The 18,807-nt window shown below is 36.7% G+C and overlaps 1 protein-coding gene across 1 annotated transcript in view; it reads right to left on the bottom strand.

The window, feature by feature from the left end:
- Positions 1-18,807, bottom strand: part of LOC108778275 (uncharacterized) — a 242,563-nt gene that overhangs the window by 160,091 nt on the left and 63,665 nt on the right. The window contains exon 3 of the mRNA XM_018545406.1: positions 14,661-14,919. Coding sequence (XP_018400908.1) covers positions 14,661-14,919 — 259 coding nt within the window. The remainder of the gene's footprint in view (positions 1-14,660; positions 14,920-18,807) is intronic.

Consider the following 18,807-nt stretch of genomic DNA (forward strand, 5'->3'; position numbering starts at 1 on the left):
AAAATTGGAATACAAATAGGACTTAATACAATTTTTTAAAATAGCTTCAAATCTTTGAAATTAATCTTTAAACGTTTAAGATTTATCAACATTTATGTATTAAAATGCAATGTATAATTGTTAGAATTAACAAAAACTTCTTAAATACGGCGTCTGTGCTGCGGCACAGCATCCCGCTCGCTAAAAATGCCGTATATCCCAAATAGATGGGATATATATGACAACTAATTAAACAAACAATACAGGAGCAAAGCACTTGTATTTTGCTATACAACATGCTTTATTATTCCTCTACACATATGTATTGCAAAATAACCTGCACTAAGTCTTTTACACGCTCTATAATAATCATTTTATGTAGATTATAAATTATGATGGCACTACTTATTACAGTAAAAAATCGATTTAACTAACATTAATTTCATTAATATTAACAGTAAAGAACTGAAATCATAACATAATATACTAATATACCATAAAGGCATGTAACAAAGTAATTGACGGAAACTTATCCCCACTCCTTCTATTTTTTCTGACTTCTGCGACGTATTTCCTGACGCGGCGTATATACCGGGTTTACCCTATAATAAGCAATCGCACTATTTTCATATATTTTATTAGATTTAATTATAAAAAGTGTTTACAACGTCTTTTTCGTGATTTATTCTGAAAAATGACAACTCTGCGTTCAGAACTTCCAAGAAATCGTTAAAAAAGAATGCATATCTGAGAGTGAAAATAAAATGTAAAAAATAAAACGAGATGTTGCTCATTTGCTAAATGATGTTATTCCGTTATTATAAAAATATAACTTTTGATCGTACATAACTTCAATTATATCTACATAAATCTGCACACAGTCACAGCCACGAGTTCTCAAGGGTCTTTTCCATAATCATCATTCGCACAAGAGGATGAGCGTGTCTCTGGCTGTATAGCGGGTCGTGCAGGTCCCGCACTGGGCTATGCAACGAGCATTAATTAAATCGAGCAGGTCGTGTAGAAGAGAGAGACAGGGAGAGGGTCGGCATCCCTTTGAGCTTGTGGCAGTCACTATCGCAAATTAAAGTCCGGTTTGGCGCGCGTGAAAATAATTCCGTGCGCGCGCGGGCGGATTCCGCGCGCTCGACCGAGTCTCGATTCGGAATATTTATTCGGCGAGCCGGATTTATCGTTGCCTCTCATTCCCCCGTTCTTCTCCCATCGCTTGGATGTACGTGTATCGCTCGAATATCGCATCCTGTATGGGAACGCACGCCCGTGAACACGTACTTGGGATAATCCTCTCGAAAATATCAAAGGATGCCCGAACGCGCTCGATTCTTTCGCAATTTCAACGGTATGCGGCGCAATGTGCCGTTCTTTGATTCGCTATTATCGTGAAATAGCGCGAACAATCTTTTGTTCATCGACCTAACGACAAATGAATTAATTTCGTTGTCTCTCGAATTTCGTACCCGACGAGTGATGGGTTGTAATTTTGTTGTTGATCTTATAATCACATTTTTCCTTTGCTTAAAATAATAATCTAATCTTTTAATTAACTGTAAGTTAAGGAGAAAGCCGTTTTGCTTTACTGACATTTTTCCACTAGAGAAATCTTTGTTGATTAGGCAAAATTACAAGTCCTTTTTTACAATTAAGATTTACACACATTTATAAGGCCAAACGATGTGATATAAAAAAATTAAAAAATTACATGTTTATTTTTGGCGTTGACTCGTAACAATATTTGTTTTATTTAAAAATTTTATAATTTATGAAACACACAAGCTTAAGCCCCCGTATAGGGTTGACATGAAAGAAGAAATAAGAAATAAATATTAGATTTTTAAAAGCCTCACAATTTTAAGTAAGTGAATAGTCCTTGTAAAAATTTTATGCGTATATAGCGTGCGATATCGACACATGTTTGGTGTAAGTGCGTCGTTCGTTCCGATCTCGGGAAAAAGAGTCGCAGTATGTGGTGATGTGTTGATGTTTCGCAAATCGTATGCATTGTATACGGAGAAAAAGATACTTAAAAATTCATTTGTGAGATATAATATTCATCTCGCTGAAATAAATATTATCTCTCACAAATAAATTAAATTAACTGCGGTAAAATAAAATTTTATTTCTAGCAAATACGCATCTATTTTATTTTTTACAATTAATTTTTAACCGGCAGAAAACATTAGTTATATAACCGGACAATTCGAACCTCAGAGAGTACTATTATTCTTCAGTTAAACTTTAAAATAAAATGTAAATTTCAATATCAGAGAAAACGTAAAATATTTGGCACAGTTCATCGAATCTGTTAAAAACTTAACGCCACAAAACAATTGGAAAAAGAACAAAAAAAAAATATATATATATATATTGCAAATAATGATATTTTCTAAGCCTTTATGTGAAATCCTCTTTTTCCGTCAAGGGGGGATTAAATAAAGATATATTTCACAGAAATGTATTATACTTAAATAGATTATATATTGTATGTATACATTATTACAGTCAGAGAGTTTTTTTATAATCAATAAATAATATTTAAAAAAATGTCACATGTAACATTGGTTCACAAATATTTCGATTTTTTTCTCAGTGTACTGTGAATCCTATCTGTGTAAGTCCATTTAATCGGTAAAATAGTTTTGTCAGAGTTCAGTCTTTAGTTGGAAATCCTCTTACTATCACCCAAAAGGTTAAAGGAAGTACTTATAAACTATAAACAAATGCAAACATTAATCAGCATGATTTTTTCTTCTGTAACAAGATAACCAACGAAATAACTTACTTATTATACTTGTCATAGGAAATCGGTACGTAATAACCCAATATCGATAGTACGATCTCTACGTAAACTCTTTCTGCGTCGTCGTAAACTCTCGTTAAAATAAATCCGAGATTAAACGTTTGGTGTAAAAGCGCGTCGTTCGTTCCGATCTCGGGAAAAAGAGTCGCAGCTAAATAAACGCCGTAACGAGCTGCAGGGCAATGGTAATGACGTGGTGGACTTTATCGCGCCGATGGAGAATCCGTGAATTTTCATTAGGCCAACGTGGCCTGCAGGGAAAAAAGCTCCGGCGATGCTCTTCCGCTTCTCTTTTCCCGCCGTCGCGTTCGGACCTCCGTTCCACCGTCGGATATATTCTTTTTGTCCGATCTCTCGGTTGTCTACAACCTCGGTACACTAAATCAACTCTCGTTACGGTCTAATGGCTTAATACCGAGCAGATAGCTTTGTCCGGATACATGAGAATCTTCTGGTCATGGGTTAATACAAATTTAAACCGCGACAACGCTCTTTATCAGAAGTTCAAATCAGACGGAACGGGATTCCCAACTTGTTCTCATGCTGGTTGCTGTAATTGTCCAATGAGTTCATTCACTCCATTGCTAGACGCTTGCTGCAGCTAAACTTGTCTCTAACAATCTAGGCAATGGAATCTTGGCAATTGGCTCAGCACGTATATTTGCTTGTATACTCTGCAATAACGTAATTCTATATTGCTTACAAAATGTCATTATTTATGACTCCTATTTTAAAACTTTTATCGTAAAAAAAAAATAAAATCAAAGAATAGTATAAAGCTTAGAGATATTCTCACTTTAAATGAGAATGAAACTTCTAATACGATTATAAAAATTATTAAAATTTTTTTCAGAATTTATGATATGTTCACTCTGGTGTAATAGAAATTTCGTTTAATTAAAACTCTGCACTTATCCTTGTCTTAATTTTGCATAAATGTTAACTGTGAAGTTATACTAGCGAAATAGCTATTACCCAGGCTTATTCGGCGAAGTAGGGATTTCTGCCGAATACTATTCGTGACGATCGATGTAATAGGGGGTGGTTTCCGTTCTTTTGTGGCGTTCCGCAACGAAGCGTGGAATACCGTTGTTAGCGGCGCACGGAATATTCATGTATGCCCAAAGTGCACGTGAACTATAACGACGGCAATCAAATTTTGCTGCCGCAACAACGAAGTATACAACTGCGAGAAAAATTTGAGATAAAAGAGTTCGCAGCCCGAAGGATTGCCCGTTGGCGTTCGGTATGATCAGGGTTATCGGACCGTTCAAAAAAAATTGCTTTGTACCTTCGTGGAAATCAATGTTCGGACCTTTTAATCACTTGGAAAAAAAAAAAAATAACAAGATTGTTTATGGAACATAAAGAATTTCGAAACAGTTTGACAACGCAAGATTACAGAACTGTGTCAGCAGGTATAATAAACCTAGTCAGAACTGCTATGTATGGATAACTGCACGCTACCACACACGTTATCGATCGTTCTCACAGGCTTAAGCAGATCATGGATTATACGTAATTAACGTATGATTACTATGACGACCTTCGTCACCATGCTCAGGAGAATTTCTGCGACAGCTATCGAGAGACTCGACGCAAATCGATTCGATAATCGCGAGATCGCCACTATTCCTTGCGGAATATGAACTTAACGAGCGTGCCGAGAACGATAAACCACCAATTCGGAGTACTGATTATCATCAAGCTCCAGATCACTGCAACCGCGGTCCTGGAAGATCCGATTGGGAGACGGGCGAATTCAATATCCAGAATGCACAAACGGATAGGTGTCTCCAGTTTCATCGTGTGCACGTATCAATATTGACTCGGCTTTGCTGCCACTAATACTGACAGGCTGTAACCATTATGTAAGCCGTTACATAAGTCTCTTGTAGATTAGAAACTAAATCTGTTTGAAGATTACACGCGCCCGTATATCGATAAGTCGGTCATTAATGCTTTCCATCTTCGATAAAAAAAATCGTAATTTTTCGAATGGAATCTGAAACAGTGAATCTCTAAACGACGGATAACGGAAGAAAGTGAAGACAAGACAAGAACTAAAATAAAAGTTTCAGATTGATTGGCTTTATAGCTTATGAGGTGACTGATGACAAATAAATATGTATCTATTTAAAATAGGTATAATTAATTACTTGTAAATAATTAATATATAAAAGAAAGTATATTAAACACAAATACCTCTATTTATATGTATTTCCTTACTTGTCATTGTAGAAAAAGTTAATCTGCAATTTTTTTTTTATTCATTAAGTATATTTAATGATCAAGAAAAAATTGATTTTACTCAATTTCGTTAAAATAAAATAAGAAATTTAAATATAATGTAAAGTTTGAAGTATAATAAATCTCATAAGAGCGGAAGTAACGTGATTAGAACTTTGTATATATATAACAAGTGTATGTAATGTAATGCGACATGTATAAGTGAATTCAGACATATTATAATTATGATAGCACGTAGATGCATTATATACTCTGAATAAATGACGGATGTTACGGTTGACAACGTAACGAGGGGAGATATTTTTTGCGCATCTCGTTATTTTCTCGTTATAAATCTCGTGGTCGAAACGCGGAAGAGGGAAGAATTCGTTTCAGCGAATCGCGCCAGGGTGGCGAAAAGAGAAGACAGAAAAGGGCGGACGTAGGAGCAAGGGATGCAGATTCACTCCCGTGTATAAACTTTAATTTACGACATAATTCCGAGGGAAATTTTGCAGACTAATTTCCCATCGTGCAACCTGGCTGTCCTTTATGTTGGGCACTGAACCCCATCCTGTCTTTTCTCTTGTCAGCATCGCGCTTTCTTCTAACGAGTAAACGCGATAATCCGCTGTTGCGTTGGCCTAGCACGAATTTCAACGATCCGCTTCTATAGCGGAATTCTAACGCAATATATTGTGTAGTACATATATACTATCGCATTTACATATTAAGATGTAAACACTAAATATAAAAAAACTAAGTATATGAATAATACGCATAAAAGAATAAGAGACATGTGAAGAAATACTATTAAACTTAGGTATAACTTCTCACGTATGAAAAAGTAATACTAACATAAAGTAACCATATACTTAATGGTTTAGTACCGGTAGTATCCAATATGACTTACTTGTTTATGTTTAGATGTTTATATAGATATTTACGCGACGAACTCGACAAATAGCACTAGTACTATGTCATACAGGCTATCCATGTGACTTGTTTCCATCTGTTAATTGCTTAGTTTGTGCATTCTGTGCTATCAGTGAAGTCATGCAGAATATTGTAATAGTAATGTAATATTTCACAGTTATTCTTGAAAATAACTAATGATGATTATTATAACTTTCGTATTTTATATTATAATTTTATTATTATAATTTTGAATTGACACTTTACAGTAACGTATTTAATTTATATTTTTATCATCGTTTTATTTATAATAAATAAAGGGAAATTCTTAGTAAGATAGAACCAATATGGCCAATCGAAGTGTATTCAGTATACACATCGATTGTTTGTTTTTTGAATTTTTGTTATTCCAAGACACACATAGATGTGTTCTAATCAACCTACTAAACTTCGCTTTCTTTCTTTTTTATTTTGCATTTTTCTATAATCCTTTTACAAAAAAGACGAAAACATATACTTAAGCTACATATGTACCCTGTATGACCTAAATGCTGCTTTTTTATATCTTTATATCTTTATTGCACCTAGAAAAATATTTGAAAATGTCTCATATATTTAATGTTCAGAAATGTATCCTCTTTTGAATCTGATCACTGATTTTTAATTTTGGACTCAGCAAAAAATTTGAAAAAATCAAGAAAGCTTAGGTAAGCTATATTGAATATGGTTACTTCACTTTCAAAAATCTACTATTTACTAAAAGATATTATATTTACATAAGCTGTCAGGAAGGCGGGTAATATTTTTTCTGTTCTATCTTTACTGCATCTAGAAAAATATTTGAAAATGTCTCATATATTTAATGTTCAGAAATGTATCCTCTTTTGAATCTGATCACTGATTTTTAATTTTGGACTCGACAAAAAATTTGAAAAAATCAAAAAAGCTTAGGTAAGCTATATTGAATACGGTTATTTCACTTTCAAAAATCTACTATTTACTAAAAGATATTATATTTACATAAGCTATCAGGAAGGGGGGGGGGGTAACATTTTTTCTGTTCTATTTACAAAATCAAAATTCTATATTCTATAATAGTCAATTACATTTTATTTTACAAAATATATATGTATATATCGTGCATTTGATAAAAAATCTTGCGAAATATAACTCTTTCGAAGACAGGATTTTAGTGGAGGTTTTTCATGAATCGCGTCAACGAATCGCGAAAACCGGGCAGGCATAGGCATGGCAGGTTGAAGTCGCGAGTGAAAAACGCCATTGTAAAAAAGTAATCGCGGCGGCAAAAACACACGTCCGACACGTCGAGGCGGCCGCGCTCTCTGCCCTTTGATCCCTTTTTAGTTAGTGACCGCGGGCACGATCGGTGCTAAAAGCGCGCCCTGAATATATATGGGTAGCTTGTTCGCCAGAGCGGCGCCTTTATCTCTCGGTCGGAAACACACTGGCCGGGGGATCGACCGGGATGCACCACCGTGAGACATGCACGCCAGCCCTACCGGGGGTATAAATTGCAAGCACCGTTGGTCCTTTTATTATTTTCGACACGGCTCGCCATCGGCTATGTGGGCGAAATCGATTCGTCCGTTCGTTCGTTCGGCACTGGATGTAGCCGTATCGTGGATAAACATTTGGTTTACCTAACTCATCGTATCATCCTTGTTATTTTTCGGCCGCTACGGTGTTTTCCTGTATTTCGACTTCATATCGAGGGAAAAATATACGGAGTTCGTACTACCGAGAAGCCGCGGCGCAAATTCTCGTACAGGAAACGAGACAGCACTGATACGTTTGCAGACTCACTGTCTACGATAATATCCGCGATATTTTGCTTATTGTATATATCGTATGATTTTTGCCATACAACGAAAAATTAAGAAAATTCTACGCAAGTGTTTAACTCTATGTGAAATGTATAGCATATATCAGATAAGATCACTCGCGATTATCCTTTCCATAAAAATTCATACAAAAGTTTATACAACCATGTTCGCCTTGAAGGAAACACGTCGTTCCCGAGCGGTCATGTTCGTAACGGCATGTATGACGTTGCGAGAATTTATTCCGCCTGTTTGCAGTTCCGCGCACGTGCACTTCCACAGCTTCCGCTCTATGTGCATGGTCTTTACACGTATATCAGACACGTGCAAAACCCAGGGTCGTGGCAGTTGCCGGTTATGGGGTGTAGCTGGCATGCAGTCAAACAGCATTCATAATTTACGTAGTTTCGTCCGCGACGGGGATCACCGCGCCACGTAGCCGGATATCACAACAATTTCACTGTGCACTGCATTCCGCCCTAAAAGGCCCCAGCTGTCATCCCGCGATCCGGTCGTCTCGTCACAACGAAATATCAAATAGATCCGGCACAAAACGTGCGCGCGATCATTTATCAATAAATATTCATCGCGCATCATAAATCATTGCGACTGGGTTATTCATACTTATTTCCCTTGCAAACGCCAAACCTACAAGCGCAATGACGTGTATTGAACGTACAGAGACCAGTGCGGAAATACACAATGGGTTTACTTGATAAATATATGCAAGAAATATGTGCAAGACATACAATACTCATTTTTTACATAATAATTTTGTACATGTATGCTTTCGTATATTAATTTCTCTCAACATTCTATAAATCTTACATGAGTTTACAGTATAATCAAAATCATTTTCAACTTCTATACCGATCATATTTGAAAATGCCATATTGTATTTTGTTTAAATTACGTTAAGTTTTCTAGAAAAAAAAATAAATATAAAAATTTTTAAATCACGAAAAATTATAGAATCACTTTAATAAAGATAAATTTTGATAAAAATTAAAACTGAAAAGTATCGAAATCACAATAATTATATTTTCGTATTAAAATTCTAACTTAATATGCAACATTTACGTCAGTTTTTTAAATCGACACATTCGATATTATTTTTTAATAAGAACGATATAAGTACAGATGTTACATATGAATAAATTTATTAAAAGTTAAGTCACAGTTTATTTTAAGCAAACGTAAATTTATCAATGCATTATTACATTTCAAAGTAGATATATAAGCTGTGTATATTTCTTTGTCACAATAAAATATCACGAAATAGCGTTTGTAATTACGCGCGACAAATGCAAGCGACGGCAGTATTTTCGAGTCCAGAAGAGATTTCCAGACTCGAGATTTGAACCGAGATTGAACGAGTGTCGGACCACGGGTTTCGTGCACAATTTGTCCAGTCAATCGCGGTAAACGGGAAAATTGGCATTTTAGGCCAATAACACTTCACGGGACACGTGACGCAATTTCATGAGGAATAGAATTGCGCGCGAGTAAGCAACGTGGCTGCTAAACGAATTTTCGGGGAATTTTCGGTTGTAGATCGCAAGCTGTTGGGACAAAACGTGATTGGGACAAAGGAGAGTTTCGTAGTGCTCAACAAAAAGAGGGAAAAAGAAGGGTCAAAGAGAGACAAGCGCCAAGTTTTCTTATGTCCGTCGCAACGACAACGGCGACGGCGAGTTTTGCGAACGCAGAAGAACTGAATCGCAGCGGTAAAGAAACAGCTTCTTCAAAGCCGAATCAGCATTGTCGCGAAAACGTAAAATCTGCATGGATTTAACGAAAGAAGGGAGCACGTGTTGCTGCTTAAGACTTTCTCACCAATATTGTAATAACGTTTTAGCAAGGAGAAATTTTTTCAATGTGGAAAAATTTTAGTCTAGATAATCTTGTGAATTATCGCGTCTTTAATATATTTCGTTTTTCTTTACCTTTATATGAAAAGTTTAATAAGATGGTTTTTTTTTTTTAAATAATAAATTATCGTGGGTAATGTAATTTCTAATTTATGCTTCACTCACCTTCATTCTCGAATTCATGGAGTGAAGTTCGAACTATACGGGGGTGCACGCATTTTACGCCAAAAGTCGCAGCGACACGAGAATGCGATTTACCTGAGGCGTTCCCTCCAACAATATTAAAAGGAGCAGTCCCTCGTGAAAAGGACGACGATGACGTCGGTGCGCGTACCTGGGGCAAACCCGAGAGGGAGGAAGCAAAGGAAGTGTAGAAAGGGATGGGCGATCCGGATTGTCCCGAGTAGGAAAACGGCCGAAAGTTCTGCATGTTCGGCTCGCAGCAGTTTAAGTTTCCGCGGGGCACCGAAGTTATAACGAGAATTGCTCTCCCTCTCCCTCCCCCCTCTCATTCTCTCTCTCTCTCTCTCGCCGTAAAGTTTTCCACCTTCGAGTTCCACTGTGCGCACATACTTTTCCCCATTTTTCTCACTCTTTCTCTCTCTCTCTTGCGCCTTACGTTTTTCCTTGTGTCGCCCGTCTTTCTTTTTCTCTCCCGTTTCTATTTATGTAGCATACGCTACCGCGGAATTGTTCGCGTGCATACACTCGCTGCGTAGTGCTCGCTCCTGTGTAAGCCGTGTACATCGCAGGCATTTTTTTTTTTCGAATGCAAGAACCACCGTCTCTTTCTTTCGCCCTTCTCGTTTTGAGTTCTCTCCGCTACACTCGTTCCTATTGCCTTTCTTCACGGCGGATATTCGTACGGCGAGAATAAAACGCCGGCATATTTCAGACTTATTGCCCCCCGCCACTTGCCGAGTATTCTCGACTCCTTTATTGCGCCTAGTTTCATTCTTTTCCGGTTTACGGTATTACACGTGTTTCAACGTTCTTATCCTCGTGCACGCAACCATCGCTCGATCCGGAGTTCTACCGTTTGCGAATCTTTGAGGTATTCATCTATGAACTATAACGTTTTTAGTTTGCATGCATTGCAAACAAATACTCTCCAAATCAAAGAAGATATTCTAACATTAAAACTACGTGATCTAGTAAGTTTTGAATATGTCATTTTTATGAAATCTCTAGTCAATTTAAAAAATATCTCAAAAAATTGAGAAGATTCGAATAATGCAGTTTTTCTTCAAGATTTTTAAACTTTTAGTTTGAATAATGTACCGAGAAGATGACATAAAGAAAATAAGCGTTTCCATTATTATATTCGATATTTTTTTGTGCAACACGCACAAATACATATAAATAGCGGTTTGTATTTTTGTTATCATCGAAAAAACATTACTATTTTTCTAGAAATTGAATTTGGTGTGCTATATACATTTAAATAATTTTTTAACTCTTGCTAACAGGTAGAATGTCTTGACATAAACGATAATATATATATTTATTTTAAAAAGGTTTAATTGTATTCAATAAAATTTTTCATGTATTATACTAGCGATAAAAATTCAGATTATTGTAAATGTTATACCATTTTTCTTAGATTTCCCAACGTTCTGTCACTATATTCTCGAGAATAATTAATAGTTTGTTTCCGTATTATCGTTATCCAAACAGCTCAGATTAATTTCAATGTGTCTGATTATTGATACTGTCGCATTGATACTACGGAAACCCTATTACACTGTCAGACTGTCGCTTAAGTACCGAATGGTACTTTGGGTAAGGTTCCCAATAATCGATACTGTAAATGGTTGGAATGGTTTCGACCCTTTGACCCGCATTGATCCATTGAGGATATTGTCGCTATTCGTCAAATCTTACGTTATTCAATAATCAAGAATGCAATATGTACTTGATTAAAAAAATAATTAGCGCAACTGAAGATAAGCTTACTTGATGTCGTGAGCAAAAAATTCTAACTTTATTTTTACGTTTAAATATATTAAGTTTTTAATAAAGAAAGTATTATAGTATAAAAGTTAACGTTTCTCAATTCTATTAGATAATTTGAATATTATATATAATAATCTAATTTTCCACTTCCTTTCTCTTTCTTTCGATCTTCACTTTTCTTTCTCGAATCTCTTATTACCAATTAAATTGCACCTGCAGTTTTCTGATTTCTGTAACAATCAACGAGTTAAGCTGCTCCAACTTTGAAACCGTACCATTGTCTTTAACGTCTAGGAGTGATTCGCCGTAACGTCCTACAACGAAGATAGGTGCAGCAAGAAGAAGGGAGTCAGGGCGTGCCCAAGAATGGGCTCGGATAGCGGTGGCGTTTCAAGTAGCATTTCCTTGGCACAAACGACCCTCTTAATCAATCGCTAGCACCTCTCTTCTTCTCCCGACTGCTTTGGCTCTACAGCTCAAGCTGTGCGTGGAGCACCGTCCTCTCCACCTCTTGCTGCCGGAAGTCTAAAGCCCCCGTAACAAGCCGCAACTTCGATAAATCTCCCCACACCGTCTTTCTTTCCCCGAGAGCCGCGATTCCGCGGCATTAGTAAGAACGAAAGAAGAAAGGCGAGCAAAAGATATATCTCGGATCGATTTCGGCGAAGGCGCTCGAGGGATACGATACGAAAAGGGGGACAGTGATGGGAAGCGAGGGGACTGTAAATCGGGGTACAGGAGAGAAAAACTTATGAAAATCCAGGATTTATGGGGACCTGTGAGCGAGAATCGGGCCAGACCGCGCCGCTGTAGTTCGGCTCTGACAAATCGTCCGGAAGTTAACGTTCTCGATCGTCTTTGGTTCGCCTTTCCGCGAACGCGAATCCCTCCCTTGGTGCCCTGCTCCGAGAAGAAAAAAAACTTTCGACCCTTTCGACATCCGTATTTCGTATCAAAAGTTTGCATGCGTCTCGCTTCGACGGCAAACGCTTTCGGCAAAGTTAAAGTTGTTTCTTTTTTAAAAGTCGGGAAATCAATAAACGCCACGATATTGGTTTCAAATTTTTATATTTTGTTTTACCGTTTGGTTACTTTATAGTTTACGTGAAGCATGTTTTCGCAAAACGGTAAAAAGGACAAAGATTGGCAAAGTCAAATTATAACTAAATATTATAAACTCAATGTAAATCAATAAATTTAGTTTAAATAAAGCTGGAAATATATTTTATCGTTAATTCTACGCGCTGTGTTTACTTCTTACATTAATAAAATACATTTTTTTTTCAAATAAGTAAAAGATAACCATTTCTCCATCCAACTTCATGTTCAAACAACTGATTAAAAAATCCTCAAATTACGAAAGATTTTAAATAAAATTATAATATCAGGAAAATATGTCTATATATATTCTTATCATGCTCCATCATATTTTCTGCCATAAGCAATATCCCAAGGTAAACTTTCCAGATTGATTTCAAGATTCGTCTCAATGGATCTCTGAACTGAAAGAACGATAGCAATCTAAGATATTCTATAGATAGATAGATACGCAAGAATTTCGTACAAAGTATTTGCCACTCCATAGCATCGAATTTGAAATATAATCCCTGATTGGTGAAAGAGATCCCGACGCCTATGTCTCTCTCGATCTTCGAACACGAAAACCCGCGTATTTCTCACAGAATTTTTATGCTGAACTTCTCCGTATCGGCAGCCATTCGTAAAAAGACCTGACGGAGTGGAATTACTGTAGAAAGGAAGGAACATGAATGCTCCGGGTGAATGGAAAATGGCAACTATAAGGAAAGTCTAAAAGTTTCGAGCTTCGGAAAACTGAAAATGGGGAAAGGCTGTGAGTTTAAGCACCGATATAAACGATTCGGTTCTTGCTTTCGGCGCTCGAGAAACGATCCAATCCGAATAGTCACCTGCGCCGTTTAGAAGGAAGCAATAATCGTTTGATTCTGTGCGTTTCTATAGTAGAATCCCCGATTGCTAGATCTTTTGTTCGTAAGAAGGGATAAGATTGAAAAGCCCGCTGTACGCAGAGATAAACGCGATGTCCAAGAGATTTAATGCACTTCTTTATCTCATCTGTACATTTACTACAATGATCGATTATTGACTTAAAATAATAAAAACTAAAACATTAATTAATCCTATCTTTATTGATAAAAAAAGTCTTAATTTTAGTTCTGGAAATCTGAGTGTCATTATTGATTGCGTCTGAATGAACAAACATTTCAATTAAAACGTTTTAACTGTAATGGTTTGGTGAATCACCCCCTACTAAGAACAGTCATCGGTAACGCAAGTGAATCGAGGAAAGTCCGGATCTGATCACATAAAACAAGGATTACTCTAATCCATCGAAATAATTTTGCATTAGAGCACACACGAGGTTGGATATGGGGCTAATCTACTCGGACCAGGGGCGAATGCTCTTCGAAAATGCGGGAATTAAACGCGATCCCAAAAATATGAGGGAAGCGACCTTCGTTATAATAAATCCTAGAATAACCAATAGAAATTTATGCGTCATATAAACCAATTATTTATTATACACCGCCACAATTCTCAGAAAGTCTTTTTAGCTTTTTCGCAACCGCAATGAAAAGAAAAACAGAATATAACAATCGATCTTAATGCAAAAAAATTAGAAGTAATAAGAAAATCAAGTGGCCCTTATTCTATTTCAAAAGTTAATTTATACCTAATAAAATCTAATTGTTATAAATTATTGTATAATCTTAATAATGCTACAGTACAAAGTAAATTGAGTTAATCTTTGCTTTGTGTTTATAAAACACTGCCTTTTCGTATTGATATTGACCGTTCCAGCTATTACGACAAAACTTTAATATATCAATATAATTTAGTCGACTCTCGGCCCACAGCAGAGAACGCTATTTTCTTAAAATTACTCGTTCTATCGTAGCAACTTTTATGTCTAACCTTCATCTCCGACGGTATCATAACAAGCGCACTTCTGCGCGCGTTTTGTGTTTGATCAGTAAGCAAACGTGAAGAAGACGATAAGAGGCAAGTTACCTGTGCCAGCCGCCCCTAGCCTCAGGACTGCATCGCTTTGAAGAGAGATGGAGAGGGTGGCGGTGTCCTCGAGGCGGGCGAGGACCTCTTCGGGAATGTCCTCGGGTTCGCGGAGGCGGAGAGTGACTTCACTTCCGCCTCCGCTACTCTGGCCACCTCCACCCCCGGGACTCGTCGACGCCGAGTACATGAACACAGATCCGTATCCATGTAGTGACTGCAGTGGCAGCCTCACGCCGCCCACCTCTCCGACCGGACCCTGAAAATGAAAAAAATAATTATCATTAGAGAAAGCGGACTAAAAATAATAATTTTAATTACGTACGTGTGTGATCGTTAAATTCGTTATAGTATCAGATTATAATTTCATAAATAATTTTTAAATAATCTTAAAACACAAACATTAATTGAAAACTACTTATTCTTCATCAATAGTACCTATATTTCTTATTATTTAATAATACTGTCCTCTGATCTTTAATATATTAGAAATTAATAAATCCGCGAACTAATAAAATAGCAAATATTGTTAACAATATAATAATTCTAATGTACGTTAAAAAAAAAATAACTTCGCAATAAGTAAGCTAATCTTTGTGTTTATATTAATTTATCTTGATACTCTTCATGTTTTATGGAAATTGAACGATATGTTTCGCATAGTGTAGGCACAGAGAAACAATAAAAAGAAACGATAGTTTTGTTTCGTCAAATAAAACGATCATAAAAACACTCGATACGTATATGTTGTATCCTGTGGAATAGTATCGAGAAGCCGCATAATATTTGCCATGAAATTCGATTGGTAGAACGAGTGGCCGGAAGGCGCGTCTGAATCGATTGATGTGTCATATTAAATTTAAGACTATACAGTTTTCCCTTCGTCCAGCCGTATCCCGCGGGAAGACCTTCGTTCTCTTTTACCGTTCCTCTTGACTCTCGCCTCGTTTTCGCCGCTGCCGCGCAGCCTAACGTTCTCTTCTTTTACGTACAGAAATATTTTGCCAATTTCGCTGTCGATGCAAATTTCAATTCGTGAGCGTCAATATTTGCTGAATCGCGCCGAAAAAGGATTTTGATGTACTGGCATTTTATCCGCCATCGGACGCGCGTTTGACTTCCACGTGAAAAAGACTCTACACCGCGGTGAAAAATAAAGACAGAAAAATTCTGATAAATGCATGAATGGAAAATGAATGAAATAGATCTTTCTTCTCATTCAGGATTACAATAAAAAAAATACACAGAGAGAAAGAGAGAGACCGACCTCTTCTAGTAAGAGCTCGACTTTGCTTGAGAGATTTTAATGGAACGAAGAGATTCAATTACCGCTGCGCGTGTTTCTTCGCGCGCACAGTTTCTGATATACTGTCGGATGTAATAAGGAATATCGAAGAAACGTGGTGATAATGATAGTCGATATTACTCAGAAAAAGTGCGATGCAATATCGAGATACAATGGAAATTGTCCGATGTTTTGTACCGCGCGATCGATCGATAAGTTAATGTCACTATACCCAGTGAAATGGGATTATAGTGTTCACTATAAATGAATTATTCTGCTATTTCCCAAACCCGCTAGAGAAAGAGAGAAAGAAAGAGAAAGAGAGGCTTTGCCTTCGGCAAAGTTTATCGATTATACGTCCGTTACGTGAAAATTAACAAAAAGATATACTTTATTAAAACACAGTCTAACAAATAGTTATTCATAGAATGTATTTTTTTTTGTATAAAACTGAAAACAATCCCATTTTGTAAATGGAAAAAAAAATACTATTGACAAGAATCTGATGTAAGCAAACTGATAGAAAAAAATTGTACGTTATGTCGTTATCAATAATAAAAAAAAATGTTTTTTCGGGAATGCACATTTAACGTCAAAGCTAAATATAGATATATTTGTGCCACGCATAAATTTGAAATAACAGATGTTGTTAGTTTCCGTAAACAGGAAAGTCGGCCGATTCCCGTACAAGCCAGCGAGAATTAAAAATATCGGTATAATACTGATACAAACAAGGTTTACTGGAAATGTTTGTAGAACTCGGGCACGTATAAATGCCATCTGTATAAAGGCAATGTGCCCGGATAGTACAAACACTGGTTTTAATTCCGACGCGAATCTATACAGATGCGAATCGCACAAACAGAGAGTACTCCGTTTACCGATTAAAATATTATGCACTATGATAATTGAAAAAAAATGTACCGGTACTGCAGTAAAAAAAAAATACGTAGGTAATAATATTATAAAAGAAAAGTTTGTGAATATTACAATACTATAAAACTGTATAAAGATATAAATAATTATATTTATTATAAATTTCTATTAATTCTCTTTTTAATTAAGCCTGTCTTTATAGGTATATTCTATTAGATAAATGATTCTTCTCTCTCAGGAAGATAATAATAATTCTATTAATTAATCGATCCAATATATTTTAAGCATTTCTTTGCAAAGAAAAAAGTAATGAAATAATTATGTAATATAGATCGAATTATAAATATCACAACACAACACCACAATCTTCTTCAAGTTTAAAAAAAAACATTTACAAAGAATATGTTAACTTAAAAATTCTATTGAATTTTTCGATTAACTAAAAGAGAAAAAAGAAAGTACATTAATTATTAATGCCACTTTTTTTTAAGCTATTTTCGCAATGAAATTTTTTTAGAAAAAGCCGTGAATATATGCATTTTAAAGAGGAATATATAATCGTATGGTTAACTATGGGGAAAAAACAATAGCGTTCTAATAATATTATTTTTACATAAAGTTATTAAATATCACGAGGAGAGAGTCAATGGTAAAATTTGATTATAATCATGTTTTACAAATTTTAAATACGATTAAAATGTTTCGATGCCATAAACACCCTGAAAAATATTTCCAAAGCACGGTACGCTTAAGCCGGGAAATTTCAAGTTCGCACATATACCCGTAATGCATCCGATTTAATGGCCAGTGTCGTGTATCCGGTCGCGCGAATTTTCCCATTGTTAGCGGTCCAGGCGCGAGCCGCGTACTCTCTCTATTATTTACGTAAATTGATTCGTACCGCCGACTATTTCCGCGTCACGTATTCGCAGCCATCGAGCTAGCCGGCGTTATAGACGGCCAGCAAGCCGTCGCTACAGCCGCGTGATGAGAGTAATTTATTTTAATGGTCATTTTCGTAATGGGTCTTTGAACAGGGCGCATGAACATTTCTGAATAGGACACGTATAGCGTAACACGGCAATCCCCCCCTTCTTGCCACTGCTTCTCTGTATACACGTGGTCGATGTGCCCCATGCGCAAGAGAGCGCGCGGCGAGAATGCACAGTAACTGTGCCATTCGCGAAAATAGCACCTGTTACCGGAAACAATGCCCGTTGTCGTCTCCACGCTTTTCCATTTTAGCAACCGCGAAAACTTTTCTGTTCCACTCGCCGCTCTTTCTCGTTTTTACGAACCGGCATTGTAGTACGACGGTATAACGGAGAATCCAGTACAATTGGCAAAGCGACAGCCCATTTATGACGCCCGGGGATCATTTCTATGAAGCTGCAATTAATTGAATCCGTCCTGAAAACCGTGATTTATATGACGCGTTCAGGAAACGTTTTTCGTAATGCAAAAGCGACACGATACAGACATTTCGTTCATTATCTATAAACGAATATATTATGCGATGTTTTCCTCTCCGTTACCGGCGAGAGAATATTTATTGAAATCACTTTTATAGCAAGAGTACATCGAGTAAACGAGGAAGGCACCGAGGGATGCCAGAAAGTTAAATCGATTTCAAGTTCACCGGAAGAACGAGAGGACTTTCCGATTCGACTTTCGCCATGGCAGCAAAAGCGAGCTTCAAAGTCGGAATCCGGCGTTCTCGCTCGGTAAGGCGGAAGATTACGGTAATAGATACGGCAGGGATATCTCTGAGAACCGAGCAGAGCACATATCGCTCTGGATCGACGTCATTCTCGATACACGCTATTACACGTGCTCGGTCAAGAGCGAAAGTCTCTCGTGGATACTCGGATAAATATCCACGAGGCTGGCGGAATACTTTGGAAAAAGAACTAATAAATATAAGATGCTTCGAGTTGTTAGATTATACTTTTTCATATGAACTTTAAAAATGCTCTTTCACTGCTC

Source organism: Cyphomyrmex costatus, unplaced genomic scaffold (genome assembly GCF_001594065.2).
Source record: "Cyphomyrmex costatus isolate MS0001 unplaced genomic scaffold, Ccosl1.0 scaffold5, whole genome shotgun sequence".
Classification (NCBI taxonomy): Eukaryota; Metazoa; Arthropoda; class Insecta; order Hymenoptera; family Formicidae; genus Cyphomyrmex; species Cyphomyrmex costatus.